Source organism: Lipotes vexillifer, unplaced genomic scaffold, assembly GCF_000442215.2.
Source record: "Lipotes vexillifer unplaced genomic scaffold, Lipotes_vexillifer_v1.1 scaffold69, whole genome shotgun sequence".
Classification (NCBI taxonomy): Eukaryota; Metazoa; Chordata; class Mammalia; order Artiodactyla; family Lipotidae; genus Lipotes; species Lipotes vexillifer.
Window position 1 is genome coordinate 1,740,374 of NW_006790942.1, and position 24,778 is coordinate 1,765,151.

The following is a 24,778-nucleotide window of genomic DNA, read 5'->3' on the forward strand; positions in this document are numbered from 1 at the left end:
GGGGGGGGGGTGGGGAAAGGGGGTTTTGGGGCGGGGAGCCGGGCTTTCCTCACCACTGCCTTTCAAAGGAAATGCCGGGGAGACATTACAGTCAGTACAGTCAGTACTACAGTCAGTACAGTCAGTACTACAACTACAGTCAGTAGTTTTCTCCAGCACTGTTTCATTTGAAAGTACGCTTTGCGAGCTCACATGCCCTCAGTGAACCCTCATTCTTCTAAAATCTCTAACTGAACATAAAGCATTTCAATTTTATGACTCAAGATTTCTGAAATTGGCATTCATTTACTTGAATTTATTTAAAGAGGTAGAGTTTAAAGTCCCTGTTAACTCAACCATTGTTCTGGGGTCACACAAGATACGCAAGATTCTGGACGGCCTCTGACACGATGCAGTTTTGAGACAAGACAGGCTAATATCCGGGCACCAAACTGTGTTTAACATCTTGTCATGATCAGCTTACCCTTTCCCTGAAGTGTCTTTAGGTTGAGACAGTGGTGCATGTGGAGAGGGGCGGGGTGGGCATGAGGTCTGGGTCTGAAGCTAACTGACTGCAGACAGTCTTTTTTGTTTTCCGTTTTTGTCATTCAGGTAGCAGGGGGCAGGAGTGTCCTCTGGGACTCCTTTGAAAAGAAATAGGGTTCAAAGTTCAAAGTAGAAGAGGAGACTTGAGAGAAGTTCGAGGTGACAAAATAAAAAGGCAAGAAGTTTATACTTTTGCTAAGGGCCATCCTTACATATTCTCAGTAATTTCCGTATGAGTAAGATGGGGACATACACAACTTCCAGACAAGGTGCATGCACCTCATAAAGTGATAAATTTCTTAATGGCCTTTATAATTGTCCGGTCTCCACCGTTTTTATGCGTGATAGATTTCTCTAAAGACTGAAATTTGAAGTAATTATGAAGTAATAAAATGTATCTATTTTTTCATCGTGTATTTAGCAACATATAAGGCAGATTTTCTCCCTACTCATTTAACACATTATATTTGAGACGCACATCTATTTTCAAGTATTTGAAATTACAAGACTCTCAGAGAAACCACTGTTTTCCTATGGCAGGACAGCTGTGTTTCTCCCCCTGCAAACGTCAGTTGCCAAGGAAATGCTGGCAGAGCCAGCCTGGTGGCCCTGCAATGCTGCAAACGATATCCAAGTATTTATGCATCGCGGGGGGAGTGGCATCTAAAATTCAAAGTGACGTATTTAAATGACTCATGCAATAGAACGAGATGAAAGGCTATGGGAGGAAACAGCACTACAAGCAGTTCTACAGCATTTACTCCTTAGTCCTACGTTGTGCAAACGCATTGTGATAATGTGTATAAACAACTACTTAGCAACTGTGTGTGCTGCGGCTACAGATCCAATGTGGGTGATACTGCGTCTCGCTTTGCTTTTCACATCTTGACAATTCATTTTGTACGAGATGATCTTATACAGAATTCTATAAAAATAAGGAAAAGTGTTATGATTTCTCTCCTTTCCTTCAAGAATTCCACTTAAATCTGGTGCACTTTTTGCAAACTAGACGTCCATGTAGCTGTGGTTAAGCTTATGGATTTAGAATAAATATGTGCATTACTTCAGTCTAATGTGATTATAGGAAATGTCGTCACCTGTGTGGGACATTATTTTTAAACATTCTGGTTTTTCTTGGATGAATATGAAGATGTTCTATACTTCACTTGTCTGCCTCAAGTATATCATAACCACGTCCTACAAGAAATATGCTCTGTATTTTTACCCTGGAATGGATGTCTTTTCTCCCCATTCCTCCAAGATTCGAACTGAACGCACGTTAATATGCAGTGACTGCATTTTATAAACTTAACTTTCTATCATCTAAGGAAGCCAGGGGCCATTCAAACAAAGGTCTGACTTAATTAAACATTTTAAGGCCTCAGTAAACGTTTGATTACGCTTGGTGTGGTAAGTGGACCTTTGCTCATCTGAAAAGCCCTCCACGGTGTGACCAGCGAGAGAAGTGTGGGCGCAGAGGCACAGCTGCTGAGACCTTCACATTGCGGGCAGGTTCGGCCCACGCATGTCTTTGTTCTTATTCTGCTGAGCCGTGAGGGAGGGTGCAGAGCGTCGGTGGCAACAGCGTTGCTAGCAGAGTGACCAGAGACACACTGTGACGCCTGCTGTTGCTGAGTAGATTTGGGTCTAAGTAATTTCCACACGCTCTTCACTTTTTAACACCTTCCTGATCTCTTTCTGCTCCTTTCAATCTATTGTAAGCATCTGTCTTCTCACTGATGATTGTCTGTAGAACTAAAGGGCTTTATCATCCTCCTGTCAACACTGCACCTGCTATATCACATGTGTGGTGTTTGAACGTGTTAGATGCTCGATGTACATTTGTGCATTAACTGAAATTCTGTGCTCATCTGTCCCGATGCACAAGAAAGTACTTTAAGCAAATGCAGTCTCCGCAATTTAGAGGGAGGCCATTGACGCCTGGGAGACTCTCTCCCAGCACCTTCTCAGACCTGGGCGGCATGGTGGTGGGCAGAGCTGGAGTCCACGGGTTAAGGGACACGTGGGCTCTGACACATGATGAACAGCTGCTCCAGGTCTCTGTGAGAGTCAGAAATGCTTCCTACGGAGTTGTTTAAGCTTTTTACCATTAACCCTTCTGGGCAGTGGCCCAGTGGGAAGAAGGGGGAACTCACTCATGTGCTTTTTCTTCTCAGTCTGTCATACATCAGATGTTATGTTTGAGCAGGTCACTGCACTTTTGAATATTTTCAAATTCTCATTCATAAATTAAAAGCTAATAACTTTTGCCTTCTCTCGCCACAGGCTTTATTTTATAAACTGAAGGCGGCACTATAGCTGGCACACATGGTAACACGTTATTCATTTATATCAACATGAATCATACAACTGAATGTAAGACTTTTAGCAAAAGCTAATTAACGAATCAAAATAATTTCTTAGACAACATGACCCAATATTCGGGAGAGAGAATATTGTCAACATGAATTATTGTTGGGATATTTTAACAATGTTGTGTCACGTGTCATTGTCATGTCTGACAGTGTGGTGTTTAAAGAGCCATTGAGTGTGTCCATTGGCTGAGAGTGATGGAGAAAGTCAGGACAGGATGGGGGACCCCTGCTCTGTTCAGCCAGCTGTTAGCCTGTTGGTCTGGTTTTGTTCCTGTGGTTTAAAGAATAATCTACATTCAGTGCGATGCAAGATTCAAGCTTATTATTCTTCCTGTTTTTGTCCAGTAAAGAGTACACAGAGTCCTCTATACACTTTCTTACAACATTATTCTGGTAGTATTATTAACACTTAACTATTCAACCCATTCGGGTTTATCGTTAGTGTATCCCCAGCTGTGCTTGCACCATTTATGATACCAGTCCTTTTAACACTAGGTTTAAAAAAAAAAGACACTCTATCATGTATTACAAGTTCAAATACATTAAGATCCATTTTGGAGGTTCTATCCATTTCTACTTATGAATTTGTCCATATGAATATTAATACATTGATTTGATTATAGGATTTAACAGCATATTCAGGGATTGATAACTTCTCCCAATTCCTACTACTCTTCTTTTTAAAGTATTTCTCAGATGTTCTGGGGGACATTTTAAAACTTTCTGTTGACTTAGTTTGTTTTTATTGAAAACTTCACCAAGTATATGGCATATCGTTGTTAAGAGCTTAGATTTTATTTTCTGTCCTTCAATAAGAATTTACAATTTCTTTGAAGCAATCTATGACAATTAGTTAAATTTCTAAAGATTTTATAGGATTCTCCCCCAGATTTTTAATAATTTTCCTGGTGTTTATTGCTATCATAGGAAAAAGGGTATTTTTATGTTACAGTAATCTTATGTGAAGCTACATTATCTTTTAAATTCCAATTAGCATTTTAGTGGAATATACTTGGAGTCTGCAATTATATTTTTAATAAAAAAATAATTGTATTTTCTTAATAGTTATAAAATTAATTGCATTTTCTTATTTTACTTTATAAGTAAAACTCATCAATATTTTTGAAAACTAATGGGCGTCTTTATCCAGTACCTGATTTTGATTGTCATGGTTTCCTTGTTTTAACATTTAGGATAATTTTTACTGCTTTTTAAAATTGACTTTATTAATTTTATTCTTTCAAAAATATTTAATGAAGGCTTTTTATGAGCCAGGTGCCATTTTAGGCTCTTTGACTACGTCTGAGAACAAGATACAGCTTGCTGCCCTGGTGTGGAACCCAGCTTCATGGGGCAGAGACAAGTGACAGCATATTAGACACAGTGTGTCAGCACAGTGCAGGTTGGTAGAAAGGTGCTGACAGGCTCTGAAATGACAGGTAGTGCAGGTGAACAAAGACAGAGGTATGTGGAGAGCTATCATTTGTAAAAGGTTGATGAATGTAGGACTCATTGGGGTGACTTTTGAGCAAAGAGTAGGAGGAGGTAAGGGTGTAAGCCACACAAGTATTTAGGGAACAACCATGCTGGGCTCAGGGAACAAGCCAGGCATATTCAAGAAGCATTGTAAGGTTTTCTCCTATTCCTATTTTTCTTAGAGTTTTTATTAGGAATTGCAGCTCAGTTTGACCAAATGTCCTCTCAGAATCTCTAAGGGAGGGGAAAAATCTCTCTCTCTCTCTCTCTCTCCTCTCTCTCTCTCTCTCATCTCTCTATATATCAATAGATCTATATCAATAGGTAATGTATGGATATTTAATTTGATGAAAGTAATTACTTTGATAATAACATCTGATATTTATCCAGGTTTGCTGTTTTGAAATAAAACCTACTCGGTCATAGTTCAATTTCTTTTGTCACTTGTTGGAGTCTATATGCTAATAGTGTGTTTAGAATGATAACGTCTGTATTCATATTAATAATGGTCACGTTTTTTCTTCATAAAATTTCTTATTAATTTTCATTTTACTTTGATTTAATAACATGAATTAAAACAACTTCAATAATTTTATGCTGGAATAATTACTTCTTAAAGAATTAGGTAAAACTTAGTTTTGAACCCATCTAGTCCTGATGTCTTTTTTTTTTTTTTTTCTGGTACTCGGGCCTCTCACTGTTGTGGCCTCTCCCGTTGCGGAGCACAGGCTCCGGACGCGCAGGCCCAGCGGCCGTGGCTCAAGGGCCCAGCCGCTCCGCGGCGTGTGGGATCTTCCTGGTCCGTGGCACGAACCCGTGTCCCCTGAATCGGCAGGTGGACTCTCAACCACTGCGCCACCAGGGTAACCCCTGATGTCTTTTTAAAAGTAAACTTTTTACCTATTTAAAAATTTAATTTAACCTGCCTAATAGAACATAAAACTAGTCAGTTGGCACACAGCAATAAGAAAATACGGTAAAATATTACTTGTATCATTGAAGAAATCATCTTGGAATTAAAACAAATGCTGAAATAGTGTTACTATAGTGTGTGCACTAGCTAACAATTCATTCTGCTTGTTGAGTTAAAGTTCACCTTATCTAGAATGTGACCTTTCACCCACTTTTATTACATAGAATCTTATTTTAATGAGGTCTTTGAAAGTGATGGGATCTTTAGTCATAGCTTTAAGTATTACAGTAAAAATGGATCACGTGTTCTACATAATCTTGCATCACTAAAGTAAATGGTTCTCTTCCATGTTGAAATTCATTGATATATTATCATTACTATATCCTGATTATTAGAGCTGACATTTTTTATTCAGTCAACCTTCATTCTTATTTGTAATATTTACCAAAATTGAAAAATTACGGCATACTTGAATACTACTTTAAGCTGAAACTTTAGGAATTCAGGAGTATTAAATATTTGGTAGTTCTTTTTTAAACATACACCTATGTATACATTTTTGCTGTGACTTTTTATTTTACAGCAACATAACATTCAGACTTGAAGTGCCTATGTAAAGAATCCTACTGTACTTATTTATGTACATGGAATGTTTTTTACCAATTAAAATGCAGGAAGGGTGGTGAGATGAATGAATGTGTGAAATGGGAATGTCACGTTGCCTTTTTCTCCAGCTGTTTTGTCCCCAACAATCCTAACCCTCATCCCTTATTCCATCTATTTTTAGCTTTTCCAGCACAGTTCTGTGTCACTTGGTGGTAGCAATTCAAGGTGAGAATGTCTAAATTATCCCCAATTCCTTTCTTATTTTTCATCGATTCGTCCAAATTCTACATGATACTTGATTTCTCACAATCGATTCACCCACTACTTCCAATGGATGTGATTTTCCTATAGGTACAGTTCTCTACCTTATTTTCCAGCTGGATAATTTCTGCTGTTACACTTGATTCACTATCCAACCAACAGCACCAGGGCTTGTGGACATTACAGACTCTGTCCTTGATTGGATGTCTCTCTCTTATGAAGGCCCTGTCTCCTGCCCTGAAAACTGGCACCACGCTGCCCCACATGCCATCTGTAAGTGTGAAAGTGTACTCCTGTCCTCACACCACAGAGGGGGTCGTGTGCCCCTGCCTCCAATGCTCCACAGATTCCTCTGAAAACCTAACCATGGATGTAGTGTGACAGGGGCCAGAGGACCCAACCCCATTCAGGAAAGCCTTACAATTACAGTTTCACCTCAAACTCTTATGCTGTAATAATATATGGAATAAGTAAATCCTTTCTTCCCCACAATTAATATGAATGAAAAATGATTACACAATGAAGTGCTTTGTTTACCCAGTGTTCACAGGTTATCACCATCTCAACATGAATAGTAAAACTTGATATATTATCTAGTGTTAGCATAGTTGTTTTGTCTGAAAAACAGTGTGTTTAAAATCATTCCTCAAAGTCACGTTCAATTTCCTTTTCTGCCAGAGGTCAAGACTTTAAGGAAATTATTTACTGCAGGTAACATGTCAAGAGGGACGAGTCCAAAGTCAAAGTGAAATTCTAGATAACTGCTTTGCAATGCGGCCGTCAGTGAGTTGCAATGCTTATCTTCCTCTCTGGAGATCTGAATCTTGTCTGGCTGTTCTGACATCATGCTGGGCTAAGAGCTGAGGTCTTCACAAGCTGAAGATGCCACTGAAGATATGTGTGTGTGTGTGTGTGTGTGTGTGTGTGTGTGTTTCCTAATGTGTGCTTCAAGCAGGTCCAGGCAAATCAGAAGTCTCTATTTTCATCAGTTAAAAACAATAGCCAAGGTTGGAGTGGAGGAGGGATGAGTAGGCGGAGCAAAGAGGATTTTAGCATTTAGCGAAAATACCCTGTATGATTCGCTGATGGTGAATATATGTTCGAACGCACAGAATGCTCAGCACCACGAGTGAAGCCTAACGTAGGCTGCGCACGCTGGGTGATGTTGCCGTGTCAATGTAGGTTCGTAAGTTGTAACAAAGGTCCCACTCAGCGGGGGCACGTTGATCGTTGGGGAGACTGTGCATCTGTGGGACAGGGGGTCTAGGGTAAATCTCTGTACTTTCCCCTCAATTTTGCTATGAACCTAAGACTACCCTACAAAAATAAATTCTTTAAAAATGAAAATATAAAACAATCCCCAGCTATGAGCACTTTTGCCTTCATAGCAAAGCAGTAGCAGACAGCTAAATTCCTCTTTAGAGTCTCATAGAAGATAGGATGGCCCCCAGAAGTATGGAGGAAGGACAGAGACCACAAAAGGATTTTATGAAGTTTCCCTTCTAACAGACGACTGGAGCTTAAGAACATTCAGTTCACGGACTGAGCTGTTAGCTTGCCCTGGTTTAACAAAGTCAACCTATAAATATCCCCTTTAATTCCACTTGCCTTTTCTGTTTTTACTGATTGCCATTTTTTACCGATCTCTGTCCCTTTGCTCACGTACTCACCCAAGGCAATATGAGAGCGTAACTGTGCCGATACATTATCTGATTAAAATGCACATTTGATTTGCATCATAAAATGTGAATGAACACGAAGAAGGCAGTTGGGTTGGTGCTGATTTCTGATTTTTCGGGAAGATGACATTCATCATTATTCATGATGTGGAACCTATATTTTCCAACCTGACAGTATCAGGCCAATGAAATATGCATCCAAGGCATAGTAGGAAACCTGAAAAAAAATTAAAAACACATTATGTCAATCCTGGTCACTGAAAAGATGGATATTTCTGCATTAAGAAATGTGTATGTGTCAAGGACTCGAAGTTATGCTTATCCAGAAAGATACCCATAATTAGCCTTTATTAAAAACAAAGTAAAATAAAGTTCTCTCTCTAGGGTAAGATTTTATAATTTTTAAAAAGTTTTTATTTTTCTCAGTTACACTTGACCACAACTTCAAGACTGAAGTATACAAATGTAAAGCTTTAAAAGAAAAGCAGTTGCCCATTGCCTATTTCTGAGGTAACTCTATTTAACTTATACATTTCTACTTTATTCTCTTATTTACACTTGAGATGCTTGTAATGTTATTTTTTATTTAATGCTAGACATTATCTATTGCACGCTTCTGATGGAATGTATTTAGCCATTGCATTCCACTCTCCCATGTATTTCACTAACACACTCCCAGTGCACTTACATAATAATGATTATATAAATATTAAATGTCACTTGGAAACAAGCCAAGTTCATAAATTCATACTAAGCTAAAAACTAAAGAAAAAAAATGGGGACTTTGCATGGGATTGCCTTGAATCTGGAAAAGCAGGAGAGAAATGATTTCCTCACAGTGTTATGTCTGGGAATCCATGACATAGCATCTCCCTCATTTATTTAACAATGTTGTATTTGTTTGTTGAAATTAAATCAAACCCAGTTGATCTTTGTATATTACTTTGTATATATGCTATTCCATACTAAACTCACTTAATAACTCACCTGGTAATGTCTCATGTAATAGTGTCCGTAGGCTCTTAAAGATTTTCTGTGTTCAAAATCACGTTACCTCTGAATGTCAGTTTCATTTCTTCTTTCAATTTTTATGATTTTTATTAGCTCTTTTCTTGCCTTATTACAGTAAGATCTGAAGAAAAATTAAGTAGAAATGAAATTGGTGAACATTCTTGCCTCATTTCTGATCTCAAAGAGAAATGTTTCAATAATTCATAGTTAATGCTATGATGCTTCTCATACGTTTTTGTGTATACTCTTTATAATATGAAGGATACTCCTTTGTATACTCAGTTTTCTATGAGCTTTTATCAAATGAATGTAATCAAATGCTTCTTTGTATCTATTAAAATGATTATATAATTTTCTTCATTTTAAAAATCTTCTACTTTTAACGTGATGAAATATATTGTTTTCATGTGTGTGTCTGTATCTTCTCTGTTGCTCAGATTGGGCTAATTCTATTGTTCTGTCCTCAAGTTTACTGATTCTATCTTCTGTCACTCTATCACTGGGCTAATCCAGCAAGGTTATTTATGTTATTGTGTTTTTTAGTTCTATAATTTCATTTCCTTTTTATAATTTGTATTTCTTTCCTGAGATATTGTAATTTTTCATTTGGTTCAAGATAATTTTTAATTTCTTGCTGAAATATTTTTAAGGTGTGGCTTTAAAACCCTTGTCAGATGATTCCAATATGTAATTCATCTAGTTTGCGTTACTTGATTATCTTTCCTCATTCAAATTATGATTTTCCTGGGTCTTAGTGTGACATATTATTTTAATCCTGGCCATTTTGCTTATTTGTTAAGAGTCTCTGGTTCTTATTTACTTATTTTTCTTTTTAGCAAGAAGTCACTGTTTAGCACACAGGTCCTCGCCTAATTCTGTGGGCTGTGGTCCCACTGACAATATGACATTTAGAACCATTTTGGTGCTAGCTGGGTCTGATTGATTCATCTGTGTCATCAGGCTCCCCCACCCCGCCCCGCCACCCCATTCCCTGATGGTGCTAGAGGAGGGGAAGGGGCTTCCCCAGGTCGGGTCCCTGCTGCCACTGAGTGGATAAAGGGATGCTTCACCTAGCAGCGGGTGGACCACCCCTCTGTTGGGAAAGAGCGTTTAAGACATCCCCGCTCAGTGCTCTTCCTCCAGGCCTGGGAGCCCTAATCGGTTTTTTTCTCTCTGCCTTTCAGAGTTCTACTTGGTTGTCTCTGGCACTTTTTTCAGTGTTTTAGTTGTACTTGTTTGGGAGAGAGAACTTTATGCCATCTTGTAGGGACCAGAAGTCATTCTAACCCATTTTGATAGTCAATCTTTAATGGCTTTATGGTGAGCATTTTTCTATGTGTTTATAAATTATGTCCCCATGTTTATTAATTGCTTCTTCACTAATTATTCTTAATTCTTCTCTTAGTTTATGTGAGTTTTTAAATTATATATATATACTTATATATTTTCCAGGTATGTTTGCTATAAATAATCCTCAGGCTTCTGAACTTCTTTTAATATTGCTTACATTTGTTTTGGTCTAATATTTTGAGAAATTATCCATTATTTAACTGGTAGAAATAGACCTAGTAATTCTACAATTTAGGGAGTTGAGAGATACTGATAATAGCTGTCTCCATCATTATTCTAAATTTTCAGGGAAAGGAAAAGAAAATATACAATGATATAGTGGGAAAATAATAACCATTTAGTTTCTGCAAAAGTGTTTGAGTGAATTGGAACAACTTTAATTAGAATTAGCACCCTGGTCAAATCTGCAGGGTAATTTATTCATAGATCTCCAAATAGTGCATCATGGATGTTCAATACATATTTAGTAAATTAATAAATATAGTGGTTCGAGCACTACATCTTTCTGTAGACCTAACATAGACCATAAACTCACGAGAGCCTTGATAAATGTGAATGGAAGACGATGACGTCGTGAGTGAACAGGGACCGCAGGATGACGGGAGGAGGAAGGATGTGGATGGCTGCATTCCTTCAGTGTTAGATCTTTCCTCCCCTCCATCTGCCATAAAATGTTTCTGACCACTAGGGAACAATGTGAGACGTGGAAAAGACAACCCATTATTTCAAGGGTTTTTTTCAATCGTACAAAACTTTTTGCCAGCGTACTGACAATGGTATCATTTTTATTATGTTTTATGTTAGGTTCAGGTCCTTCGGAACGCCGGAGAAGAAGTGACCCTGACGGTCTCATTTTTTAAAAGAGCACCTGCTTTCCTCAAACTCCCACTGAACGAAGATTGTGCATGTAAGCATTTATGAAGAATACGTAAAATGCTCACGTCATATTTACTTTCTAAACCATTATTTCCTGGCAGTAATTAGTAATTTCTTTTTAAAGTTGGGATTTCTGCCTGAATGCAAACATTTTTCTTTAATATCACAAAGCATTCAATTAACCCTTCTCCAAAAGGAGCAGCTGTTGTTTGTGTTTCAGAATGTTTTCACATTTAGTTATTTTCCAACCTATAATTGGGGAAATATTATTTACTTTAAAAATAAATGTCATATCAAACATATACATTTTGTATCTCTATTAAAATTTCATTCATATTGTTTGATGAATATATATTCTCTAAGTAGAAAATAATATTCTCTTATTTGGCTACTGAACTTACTAAATAAGCATTTACACTTACTTTGTCCTGATGAGAATAGGGAGATTGCAGGAAGCCCCAGCCTATGTGGAAATGTAATAATTTTCATAAGAGCTACTTAAAAATTTCTGTATCTATTTTCATATTATGAAATGAAATGCATGTTATCCTATAGTTTTTGCTAAAATCAAAGAAGAATTATTTTTAACTGAGGCATAGTTTACATGGAATGAAATGCAAAGATCTTCAATGCTCAGTGGGATCAGCTCTGACAAATGCTCACATTTGCTTAATCCACATCCCTTTAGATCACAGAACGGTTCTGCTGTGCCTCTTCCAGTAAATAACATTCCCAGAAACAACTACTGACTTAATTTCTTGTCATCAAGTATTAATGTAATCAAACTGTATTTATTCTTTTACATCTGCTTCTTTCATTATGAACCATCTCGTGTTAACATATTTCAGGAGTTTATTTATTTACATTGCTGTATAGTATTCTACTGTATGAGTGTAGTAAAGTTTGGTAATGCATTCTCCTGCTGATAGACAGCAGAACTGTTTCTGGTATTTTGCTATTGTAAATAAAGCTGCTATAAGCATTCTCATACAAGCCTTCTGGAAGTCATAGCATTTTATGTCACTACTATAAGTACCTAGAAGTGGAATTGCTGAGTCACAAGACGGATGTGTAATCAACTTGCTAACAAACTGCCAAATGTATTTCTAAGGTGGGCGTATATTTAAATACCTCCCACTGTCCACTCCAGTGGTGGATGAGAGAGGTCTGGCTGCTCTCCATTAATTCCAACATTTGATGGTCAGAAATTTCTTTAGCTATTCTCTTGAGTGTGTAGTGGTACCGAATTGTAGTTCTAATTTGCATTTCCCTGAAGACTAATGATGATTAGCTCCTTGTCATGTGCTATTTGCATATTTTATTATCTATTTGCATATCTTATTTTGTAATGTGTCTGCTCACGTCTTTTCCCCATTTTTCTGTTGGTATGCCTTTATATTATCACACTGAAGGAGTCAATAAGCCTGTTTATAATAAGCTTTTTGTTAGCTATATGCGTTACATTCTGTGCACGACTGTCTTTTTTACCTAGACGTGTCTCAAGTTTGCACAACGTTTTGATTTTGATAAGGTCTAATTTACCATTTTGTTGTTGTTGTTTTTGTTGTATATGCTTTTGGTTTTCTGCATCTTTTCTAAGAAATATTTGCCTACCCCAAGGTTGCAAGGATATCTGCCTACACTTTTGCAAGCAGCTTTATAGCATTGATTTTTATGTTTAAGTTTATAATCTCTTATATTAGTAACATTTTGGTTCTGAGGTAGGAATCAAGAATGAAGGAATTACTATCTTATTTCCAATAATTTACACGTCTGTTCTTTCACCACAACCACACTGTTGATTATTGCAGCTTTATAATACTATAATACTTAAAAAAAAAAAAGTATTAAAAAATACTTTAAAAAATACTTTAAAAAAGTATTTAAAAATACTTTAAAATACTTTATAATACTTAAAATACTTTAAAAATACTTTATAATACTTAAAAATACTTTAAAAATACTTTATAATACTTTAAAATACTTTAAAAATACTTTATAACACTTTAAAAAATACTTCATAATACTTTTTAAAAATACTTTATAATACTATAAAAAAAGGTTCTTCAACTTTGTGATACTTCAAGATCATGTTGCTATTCTAGATTCTTGGCATTACTGCATCCATTTTAAAATAGCACATCAATTTCTATCTAAAAAACTATTATGATTTTGAATGTGACTGAATTTATAGACAATTAATATAATTAATACCTTAACAATTTTAAACCTTTCATTCCACAAACATATCTTTCCATTTATTTATATATTTTAATTTTTCTCATCAATATTTTAATGTTTCCAGTGGGAAAATATTGCATATCTCACATTAAATTTATTTTAAGCATTTTATGTTTTTGTTTTATTGTAAATAATATTTTAAAGATTTAATTTTCTAATTATCTGTTGCTAACACGTAGAAACAATAACATCACATTTTTATATATCAACATTCTGCAGCATAGCTTAATTTTCTTATTAACCAGTAAGATTTTTGTACTTTCTCTAAATTTTTCTATATATAGTGTTACGTCATCTGCAAATAATGTTTCTTTCCAAGCTGTATTTCTTTTAATTCCTTACTTTGCGGGGGAGGGGCAGGTCATCTATTGCAACAGCTCGGGCCTCTTGTAAACTGCTGAGTGAAGGGCTGAGTGCAGACGTCCTTCTCCTGCTCAGGATATTAGTGGGAAATCTTCCAGTTTTTAACCATTAAGTGTGGCATCAGCTGTGGGTGTTCACAGATGCCCTTTATTAGAATAGAATAGAGGTGCCTTTATATTACTGGGTTCCTGAGGATTTTTCTTTTCCTCCTTTTTTTTAGTAGAAGTTAATGTTGAGTCGTGTCAAATATTTTTCCATCCACTGAGATATTACATTTTTTCTTTGTTTTTATTCTGTTGATAGGGTGACTTTTTAAAAATTGATTTTGAATGCCAAATAAAGCTTGCTGCATTCCTAGGATAAACATCATGGTCATGGCCTATTTTTTTATGTATATTACACGCTTTAATTTGCTAATGTATTGCTTTTTTTTTTTTTAATCTATGTGCATTAAAGATTTCCAGATGTACTTTTCTTTTCCTGTAGTGTTTTAGTGGGATTTTGGTACCAGGGTTATCATGTCTTTGTATAAGTTGTGAAGTTGTAACTCCTATTTCCAGAGAGAAATTGTTTGACAGAGATCATAACTCTTTCTTAAATGATGGAATAAATTCATCAGAGAAGCAATCTGATCCTAGAATTATCATTTTTGTTTTGTATGAATTAATTTCCTAAATGGATATAGGACTTTTTGATATTCTCTTTTCTTCTTTTGTAAATTTTGGTTAGATTTTTTTCAATATTTTTGTTCATTTCAACTAAGTTGTCAATCTCTGCATGAAGTTATTCATCATATCTTTTCATTATCCTTTTAATATCGGTTGATTTGCAGTAATGCCTCCTCCTTCATTCCTGATACTTATAATTTATATTTTCTCTCTTTTACTAGATCGTTTTTGCTATGGGTTTTATTAATCATTCCAGAGAACCCATTTTTGTCTTGGTTAGTTCTGTCTGTTATTTTCAGTGTACTGTTTCATTGCTTTTCACTTTTATTTTTATTATTTTCTGTCTTCTGTTTACTTTGTTTGCTCTTCCACTTCTAACATCTTAAGACACAAGCATAGATCACTGAGTTTACATCTACCTTCTTTTTGTGCTATAGTTAAGTCTTTAAATTCCAAAGGACTGCTATCGATGCATTACAGAATTTGATATGCTATGTTTTCATTTCATTCAGTTCAAAATGCATATGAGTTTTAAAGTAATACGTGTGTCCATTAAAAATATTGCCTCATAAGAGAAATGCAGAGAAAACAGCAAAAGAAAAAAATAGCAAATACCAAGTATGAACTTCTTAAGATTTAAAGAGTGTGAAAACTACATCTAGGCTAGTATAGCAAAACAGCCTGTTTCCCTTCTTAGCACCAGGAAAACTATAGAATTTCAGGGTCATAAAAGAGGAGAGCAGCGTCACTTTTTGGGTATTTTTGAGCACGTTGGTTAATACATTAGGAGTGTAACCTGTAACGATGTTTGCATTTAAGCGTTGTACGTCAAATAAAAATTGGGAATCAGTTACATTAATAGATCACATTTATCGACATTAACAACTCCAAAAATATAATGCTTACAGAAAAAGCAATGAATCAGAAATCAAGAAATATGTATTTTAATCCTGACTGAAACAATTACTAAATTGTAAAGGCTTAAAAAAAAATCACAAATCTTTAAGACATATGTTACTCATCTTTATTTTCTTTTATACAGCAGGTTTTTATTAGTTATTTTATACATATTAAACACTCATCTTTAAAAAATAGACATTGGTTTCTCATGAGGATCTAATACGAAGTGTTTTAGTTGCAAATTCACAAAATTAAATAGTGTCAATGAGGGTGCTTCCAATTACAGTATATACCAAGAACAGTTCTAAAGACAGAGCACTTACAAACTTTTTTTGCATCATAGAGTATTATGGTAAATAAACATGGGATTTGCTAGTAGATAAGACATGATATGAAATAGAATTTTGTAGCCAAACAAAATCTTGCACCATTCTAGGTATGATTCATAAGAATAGGACACTTTGGATAATAAAATGAAATAGTATTTTTATACGGTTGCATATTTCCCTTAATAAAACCTTAATATTTATGAAATCAAAGATAAATATTTAGACGCAGAGAATGGACTTGAGGACACAGGGAGGGGGAGGGGTAAGCTGGGACGAAGTGAGAGAACGGCATGGACATATATACACTACCAAACGTAAGGTAGATAGCTAGTGGGAAGCAGCCGCATAGCACAGGGAGATCAGCTCGGTGCTTTGTGACCACCTAGAGGGGTGGGATAGGGAGGGAGGGAGGGAGACGCAAGAGGGAGGGGATACGGGGCTATATGTTTACGTATAGCTGATTCACTTTGTTATACAGCAGAAACTAACACACCATTGTAAAGCAGTTATACTCCAATAAAGTTTTTATAAAAAAGAAAAGAAAAGCTAAATATTTGCAGGTCTCTTTTGGGGCCACTTTAGGTTTTAATTTTATTTTTGTTTAATTTTTGATATAAGTGAGATACAGATTTACTTTACTGCCTGGCTTACCTGATACCACTGTGTGTACTGAAGTCCGCAGTGTAGAAGGTGCCCGTGTGGAACACGTGGGCTTCTAACCAACGATGCTGTGACTCTTCCCGCAGGTGCTCCGAGTGACCAGAGCAGTGGCACCTCCTCTCCCCTCTGCGACAGTGGCTTACACCTCAACTATCATCCCAACAACACAGTAAGAGGCCCAGGGCACAGTCCCCATTAATGAGGAGGGCACCCAAGAAAAATATATGTAGTGAGAGTTTGCACAAGCTGTTCTAGGACCCGGTTTCTCTGATATAGTTGAAATCCTCGGCTGCTTTATTTTTTGAGAGTTATGATAATTCGGGGAGGAGAAAATTAAGGAGGTCTCAGGCCTGTATTAAGCCCCTTGCAAGCTGTAGAGGCGACTTCGAGAGGTCACGTGGAAAATCATACAATCATTTTATAACGTTGCATATTATATGTAATTTCATGCTCTAAGTAATTTGACATAATTTTTATCATTTTTCTTTTGAAATTATTTAGCTAAAAGTAGCTATGTAATTTGCCATATATTAGGATTGCTTAGCAGTCTTCATGCACACCAGGGAATCAATGTAAAGGGAGAAAATCTAAGCTACACATTGCGTAAAATGTGAGGAATATTAAGCTATACATATATTTAATAATTGATAAATTTGGCATGTTTGTTTTATAAAGTGTCCATTATTATTTCCCACCTGTACTTTGGAGTAAACGGGGTTTTTTTTCCTTTTATAAATATTTTGAAACTCCTTGTATTTCACCCTCCAAAACATGTGCACATTCTAAAGACAAAACGATTCCCTCTGGTTAAATGTGAGACTAACAATTTCCCCTGTGCTCACAAACATGAGGAGAGGCAGAGCTCACTTTATGCAGAATTTTATCTCTGTTCCATGTATTAGGATGTATGTGACGTGGACCTTCCTCTGACTTGTATGATTCACTGTCCATTGGAAATCCTTGAGCTCATTGTGGCATTTTACTCCAGAGTCCTCCTGTGGACATCTGCAGGTCTCCGTGGCCCTCACCGTGCAGGACTGCACAGCAGTAATCTCAGCTGAGTCCCACAGGCCTCCACGTCGTTTTCATTTGTTTGTTTTTTTTGCTCTGAAAGAGGAACCCTTGGCAACATCAAAGGTTATCTCTACAAGTATAAACCAACCCCATTTGGGTGCACTTCACTGCCCTTCTCTTTTACTTTTGTTACCAGAGAAATAACTGTCACACAATAGTTAATACTTAAAATGCGGGATCTTCAGAAGATGGCAAGGTGTGAGTGCCTTAATTTCCTGATGAGAGAACGAATATACACGTCCTGTGCTCCCATCAGCTCCCTCCTCAAGGCTCTTACAACCTCCAACCCAGTCTTTGCCTCTTGCTTCAGTAATTGCTCTGCTCACCTCCGTCCCTTCCAGCGGAGACGCTCTTGAGGCCTTTGATGTCTTTCCAGTCCTTTGCGCTGGGTGGTGCCCTGAGCCCCGCTGCTGTGAGTGCCGCTGCCCCTCTTACAGGAGTCTCTGCCTGGAACCGGTATGGCTGCAGCTGAGGACGCAGAGATGGGGCACAGAGGCAGCCTCCCCGGCCTTGGCAGGCGACACGGTGGCCACCCTCCCTCAGGAGCCCACATATAGCCAGGTGTTCCCTCCTCATCCACTTTCTCCCGAGAGCTTTCCCCACCCATGTCACTCACACAAGAGTCCCCATCTCAGCTCTGCCATTTACTGTGGAGTGGGGACAAAGGTGCCTAGCAATATTTTTATTCTAGTTCTTGCCCCTGTACCCTTGGACTCCTATGTAATAGTAAGTGGACAGGAAGGTCTGTGGGTAGGAGCCATTCTGGTCCGTTTTGAACTCATTCCACTGATGTACACAGCAGCATCTACAGACTTGGTTACATGACTTGTGCCTCTATGTGGTTGCTTGATATAATGTCTTCCTTTAGAAAGGCATAATGAGAGTAAGGAAACTGCTCAGCAGTTCTGTAACATGGCTGTTCCAAACAAATCCAGCTGTAAACTCTTCAAAAAATCTATCATCATAAATTGTTCTTACTGAGTTGTGTCGTTCCATTTTCAGGAGGCATATTTTATTTCCATTTTTAGCATTAGGATTGAACATTATTTGACATTGCTAAAGATCTTTAAGTGTAAGGAAATTAATGGCACTTATGATGTTTTAGACAATAAGAATCAAGACATATATAAATCAAAGTGTAATAAATATAAAGACAGTAATTGCATTTAAGTTAATTGGATATGTGCTGAGAACCTACTCTGAGAAAACCCTCTTCAAGGTGCCATGGGAAAAAGTCCATTATGGCTCCTGACCCCAAAAAGTTTAAAATCCAGATCTATAAAAGTAACTGTAATGTAAGCAGGAAAATTAAAATGGACGTTAGCATTCTAATATCAGGGAAAAGGGCTGCTAGAGTCTTTGAACATCTGACTTACAGAAATCAACAAAAATGGGGGACTTCAGACCAAATGTGAGCCCGCCTGGGAATCAGACCTGAGTGGGTCACGCAGGGTTGGCATCCGGTTGAGGGGTGGAGGACGTGTCTACTCAGAGGTTCATGAAATGAGGGGCAGTCAGAGCGTGTCTCCTCGTGACCCGTCACTAAATAATGAGGCACCTGGGCCCCAGGAGGCGCGTTCCACAGAAAGTGTGCAGATCGCAGAGACGGGGTCCGTAACAGAAGCACCCGGTCCTCTGCTGTGTCTGCGTCCTCACCTCTATCCCAGGCCCGGGGACTCTGTTTTTAGTTCCTGTGCCTTAATTATTCTCCGAAGGAAATTTTGCGTAAGCAGGTGCCAGTTGAGTTCCCTCAAACATTCTGTGTATATTTTAAGGCAGCATTTTTACACATATAAGAAAATAACACCTTATAATGTATATATTAACATCACTCCACTTTCTTACATAAAAATGTAGTCTAGTCCTTCTAAGGGCCTGAGATCACTAATTTTAGCATACACAAGGTTCTCCCGGTTTGCTAGCCAAAGTGAAGAAAGAATTTGCTTGTGCTCACCAGGAGACTTAAATTCAGATAACCAGCTAACCAGATTCTGAGAAACGTTTTTCTTAACTATATACCTTTAATGAATGCTTTTATGCCAAATCCTTAACAAAATTTGGATCAGTGTTCTGCCCTGTGTGCTAGTCTATTTGGGTCAGTGTTCTGCCCTGTGCGCTAGTCTATTTTGGCCTGATAATTGCTCTTGAGGTTATAGTATGGCAATATACCTTGAATGTGTTACATTTTGAGAAGAGAGTTTATTTTAAAGTAAAGGCTCTGTAAATGCTACTTTTCCCATTCACACTATTAATATTATAGGAAACAACATTCTTGACACTGAAGAATAAAGCTCTTGAAAAGTAGTTACGGGCCTTAAAGCCATAAAAATTCTTGTGTTTTCAGATCATTTTATATACAATTAAAAATAACTCCGAGACTGCTGTTACACAACAAGACTAGAAAGCGAATTTATATTCTACTATCGGAATTAAAATAAATAATAAGGATAAATAATTTCCAAAAGATACCAGCTATTCCACTGTAAATAACAGATCTGTAAAATGAAATATGTTAACCCTGATTAGTTCAGTAGCTGAAGTGGGACTTATCTCGTATTTTTTATAAGAAAGAAGCATAAAAGAAAAGGACATGTTTACAACTTCAGTACATAAAGACATCCAGTCGGGGTGCTGCATCAGGACATGTCAAAGATCACATGTGTTTTTACATCTGCTGGTCCATGAAGTCTATAAAATGTGATTTGTAAAACTTCTCATCCTCACCTATTGGTGATTGTCATCCTCCATATTCCATTACCTGTGTCTTTTATGTTCTTTTACATTTTCTATCTGTTCAGGGAACAATGAAGTGAGAGGATCTCTCTGTGCTTTTCATGAACGACAGGAAATAAGTAATTTGCCTAAAGTTACGTTGCAAAACTGTGAAATTATCAAGACAGACGTCTGAGTCATTCTTTCCGTGGTTTCAGCTCTGACCATGAAAGTTAAATGCTGTGCTGTGGTGTCAGAGAGACGTAGGTCGGAGTGAATCCTGGCCCTGCTGCTGGCCGGCTGGGGGCCTCGTGTAGACGCCTGACCGTGCAACCTCTCAGGCGTGGGCCTCGAGCACGGGGCACGGGAGCAGGTTTCAGCCTCGCGCTGCTGTGAGCTTAGTGACGGGGCTGCTCGGTCAGGTCAGGCCTGGCCACAGAAACCGCACCCATTTACCCCAGGGTGTCACACAGGATTGTGGTTTCAAGTGCCCTCATGCAGAAAAGACGGAAAGCAATAATTTACTGTTTCTAAAAACCTTAGGTTTTCCTTTGGTGACAGCCTTGTCTTTGGAGATGGGTGTGGTGTGGCACAGAAGAGCTACGTAACTTGCCCCAGGACTCATCAGCTGGGAAACCGGGATTTTGAACCCAGATGGTCTAATTCTTATGGGGAGCCTCAGCCCTCACATGCTGACCATCTGTGACATCTGACGTGAGGTCCAGGAGAAAGGAAACGATTAATGGGAAACCTGGGTCTGTGCCTTTCAGTCACCATAGAAGACGCACTGAAAGCAGCTGTCTGGCACCAAAGGCTGTGTGTCCCGGAGACCTGTCACCAGTGGAGCCCCTCGCTCTCGTCAGCCAGGCCTCCTTCCCGGGTGCTCTAAGATGCTCGAAGGATTTCGTAGACTTTCGTTGGCACAATGGTTGACAATTAACCTAATGCCAGAGAACTCTCAACCTCTAGTGAAAATAATGGAAGTTTTCCCCTCCCCCCAAATAAGCAATTTTGAGGAAGTTAATACCTGAAAGAAAAGTTAATAATATCTAGACCCACAGAGGTTCAACAGTTAGACTAAAATAGAATCTCCTTCTAGCACCATCACTCAAAAATTATAGAATCTATAGCCTAGAGAGAAATCCGTCCGTGTCAGCAGTTCTCTGATCAGATGGAGGCTTGGTTCGTACAGCCCAGGCCGACTACATGTCAACATCATTCCTGTGCTGGTGCCAGGAAAAATCTTAACAGGGAAGCTGATCCAATGAAAGGAACATGGATCAACATCCGCTGAAAAACTCAAATGTTATTCAAAGATATGTCTTTTGTATACATAAGGAAAAAAACTTAAGCTTTTTATGAAACTTAAAATATATGTAATTTTAAACCAGTAGTAGTTGTCTTAACATTAAAACAATATAAGAAAATACAGACATTTTATTGACATGAACATGAGATTAAAACAATGGACAAAGATTTCCTGAGTGTTTGAGGGCTATTTTATGGGAATATTCATTCTCACAAATACTTTTAAGTAAGTGGTGAATCACAAGCCCTTATAACAACGTTTAGTGCTTAGCAGATAGAAAATATTCGCTAATTGAACTTACTTGATTTTTGTCAACTACTAGCTCACTGTAATTACGGTTCTGCCCCATCTTTCTCATTCTTGAATGAATTCAGTCGTCGCTACTTTATTTATTCTTCCTTCTCCTCTGCCCATTTTTCATGTTTTCACTATAATTCTTAATCTCAGTGATTCCCTCCTCACTTTCTTATAGAATTCCATTAACAGCAAAATTAACAAATATAACTTTATTGCCAACAAACAGGGATTTCTTGTGGTATTCTATAAATGTCTTTTGATCATCTACGGGTAAAATATCCCTCAAATGACAAGGGTGTGACATCAACACTGAAAACACAGAAACACAACAGCACTGCTGAACGTTTGTTGTCTTTTCAGGACACGCTGTCCTGCTCTTCGTGGCCCGCGTCCCCGGGCCTGCGGTGGGAAAAGCGGTGGTGTGACCTCAGGCTGATCCCTCTGCTGCATTCCCGGTTCTCCCAGTACGTGCCCGGGACAGACCTGAGTCGGTGAGTTCATGTCAGCGGCCTCCGCTCGTCTGTTGATTGAAATTGAGACCTGGAGTGAGACTTGTAACATGACATGCCTTACGGGTCTTACCTTCAGGTTTCTAAGAGTAGGAAGACCCGCAGAATAGCGTAATGTAGTAAAACACACCTCACACTGCAGGTGCTCGAGGCATAGGTTTGGCTCAGTTCTCAGCCCTGCTGACCGAGCCCTGGTGACAGTCAGGTACCAGCTCCCATCACCCTGTTGCCTCTGAGTCGGGGGTCAGCTCAGTGGCTGGGTCGGCTCTGCTGCCACCAGGGAGGGTGGGCGGCAGGGTCCAGCGGCCACTGCTTTATCGCTGCCGGGCAGCGGTGAATGCTCAGCTCTCCACGGAGCTCAGCTGACGGAGGACAGGGGATGGAGGGGAAGCTGAGGGCAGTCGGCCGGCTCCCACCACCTCACCCCACCACCTCACCCCACCTTGGGGATGACGGGTGGGTTGGAGTCTGAGGTCCTGCTGGGCCAGAGCGGTCAGCATGGGAAGGGGGCAGAGGGCTGAGCAGCTCCATCTCGGGCCGCCTCACTCAGTCTAACGGCTGCAGGTGGGTAAGGAGCCTCAGCTCCCCGCTGGACCTCACGCTACCAGGACGGGGCGGGGGCTTGGAGCGCTGCTTGCTTCACGCGGGTGGGGGGGGGGCGAGGCATAGGTTTGGCTCAGTTCTCAGCCCTGCTGACCGAGCCCTGGTGACAGTCAGGTACCAGCTCCCATCACCCTGTTGCCTCTGAGTCGGGGGTCAGCTCAGTGGCTGGGTCGGCTCTGCTGCCACCAGGGAGGGTGGGCGGCAGGGTCCAGCGGCCACTGCTTTATCGCTGCCGGGCAGCGGTGAATGCTCAGCTCTCCACGGAGCTCAGCTGACGGAGGACAGGGGATGGAGGGGAAGCTGAGGGCAGTCGGCCGGCTCCCACCACCTCACCCCACCACCTCACCCCACCTTGGGGATGACGGGTGGGTTGGAGTCTGAGGTCCTGCTGGGCCAGAGCGGTCAGCATGGGAAGGGGGCAGAGGGCTGAGCAGCTCCATCTCGGGCCGCCTCACTCAGTCTAACGGCTGCAGGTGGGTAAGGAGCCTCAGCTCCCCGCTGGACCTCACGCTACCAGGACGGGGCGGGGGCTTGGAGCGCTGCTTGCTTCACGCGGGTGGGGGTGGGCAGGGCAGCTTGCCGCTCCACGCCTTGAACACCAGCAGGCGTGGACGGGAGGACAGGGGCAAGACCAGCTGCTGCTCTGCCTGCTGGAACCCTGAGGGGAAGGGTGGTGGTGCCACTGACGTTGGGCCAGATTAGGGCAGGCCGCCAAAAAGGTGGAATGCTTCTAGCCCGCTGCTTTGCTAGCCTTTGCACTACGAGGACAGACTCTCCTGGAAGCACTTTCTTGTCTTGCTCTTGGTCATCCTGGATGGAGACCCTGGAGGACCCTGCCTAGGATACACGGGAGGCGACAGGGAAGTTCAGGAAACTGACCCCCAGTCACCTCTCAGCCCCACAGCCCCCGGCAGTCGCCCTACCCTTCCACCTTTCAGGAGCTGCCTGTGCTGGCCCTCGGGTCACGTTCAAGGTCCTTTAGTTGTATTAGGGAGCTCTTGGGAGGGGTGGGCTGCTCTCCCTTGCCCGGAATTGGAGGCTCACCGATACTGATAGTCAGATATTTTTATTATGTATTCAATAGTGTTTCCTAATTTTTGTTACAATCAATTCTTTGACCCATGGGCTATTTACAAGCGTACTGCAAAATTTCAAAATAGTTTGAGATTTTTTAAATTATCTTTTGTTATTGCTTTCTCGTATGATTTCATGCTGAATGGTTTCAGTCCTTTGATATCTGTTGAGACTTGATTTCACCTAGTATATAAATAATTTTGACAAGTGTCCCATATGCACTTCAAAGAATGTGCAGTGTCGGGCTTCCCTGGTGGCGCAGTAGTTGAGAGTCCGCCTGCCGATGCAGGGGACATGGGTTCGTGCCCCGGTCTGGGAAGATCCCACATGCCGCAGAGCTGCTGGGCCTGTGAGCCATGGCCGCTGAGCCTGCGCGTCCGGAGCCTGTGCTCCACAGCGGGAGAGGCCACAACAGTGAGAGGCCCATGTACCGCAAAAAAAAAAAAAAAAAAAAAAAAAGAATGTGCAGTGTCATTTTCCTTAGTTTAGTGTCTACATATTTCAACTCGGTTGTATTTGTTCATTAGGGATTCTGATCCTCTGTATCATTAATGGTGTTTTTGTCTGTTTATTGTCTGAGATATTGAGAGAAATGCATTAATCTCCCAGTATGATGGTGGCTTTGTGTATTTCTCCTTTTAAGTGTGTCATTATTTGCTTTATACATTTAATTCTATATTATCTGATACAAACAGATTTAGATTTTGTACAATTTCCTGATGATGACCCTTTTATCATTATGAAATGTCCTATATCTCTGGAATTTTTCCTTACCTTCAAGAATTACATCAGGTATCTACACTGTATATTCTTTTATCCATTTCTTTCAACTCTTTTTAGCCCTGTGCTGTAATATGTATCTCTTCTGTGTTGCATATACTTTTTTTCTTTTTTTTTAAATTCAAAGTAACAATCTTAGTCTTTTAATTGGATTATTTAGTCTAGTTGCTTTTTTTTTTTTTTTTTT

At 39.4% G+C, this 24,778-nt stretch overlaps 1 protein-coding gene across 1 annotated transcript in view; it reads left to right on the top strand.

Annotated features, from left to right (window-relative positions):
• The window catches only part of SNTG1 (syntrophin gamma 1), a 212,999-nt gene that overhangs the window by 64,966 nt on the left and 123,255 nt on the right, over nt 1-24,778 (top strand). The window contains exons 7-9 of the mRNA XM_007464017.1: nt 11,001-11,103; nt 16,320-16,402; nt 21,986-22,116. Coding sequence (XP_007464079.1) covers nt 11,001-11,103; nt 16,320-16,402; nt 21,986-22,116 — 317 coding nt within the window. The remainder of the gene's footprint in view (nt 1-11,000; nt 11,104-16,319; nt 16,403-21,985; nt 22,117-24,778) is intronic.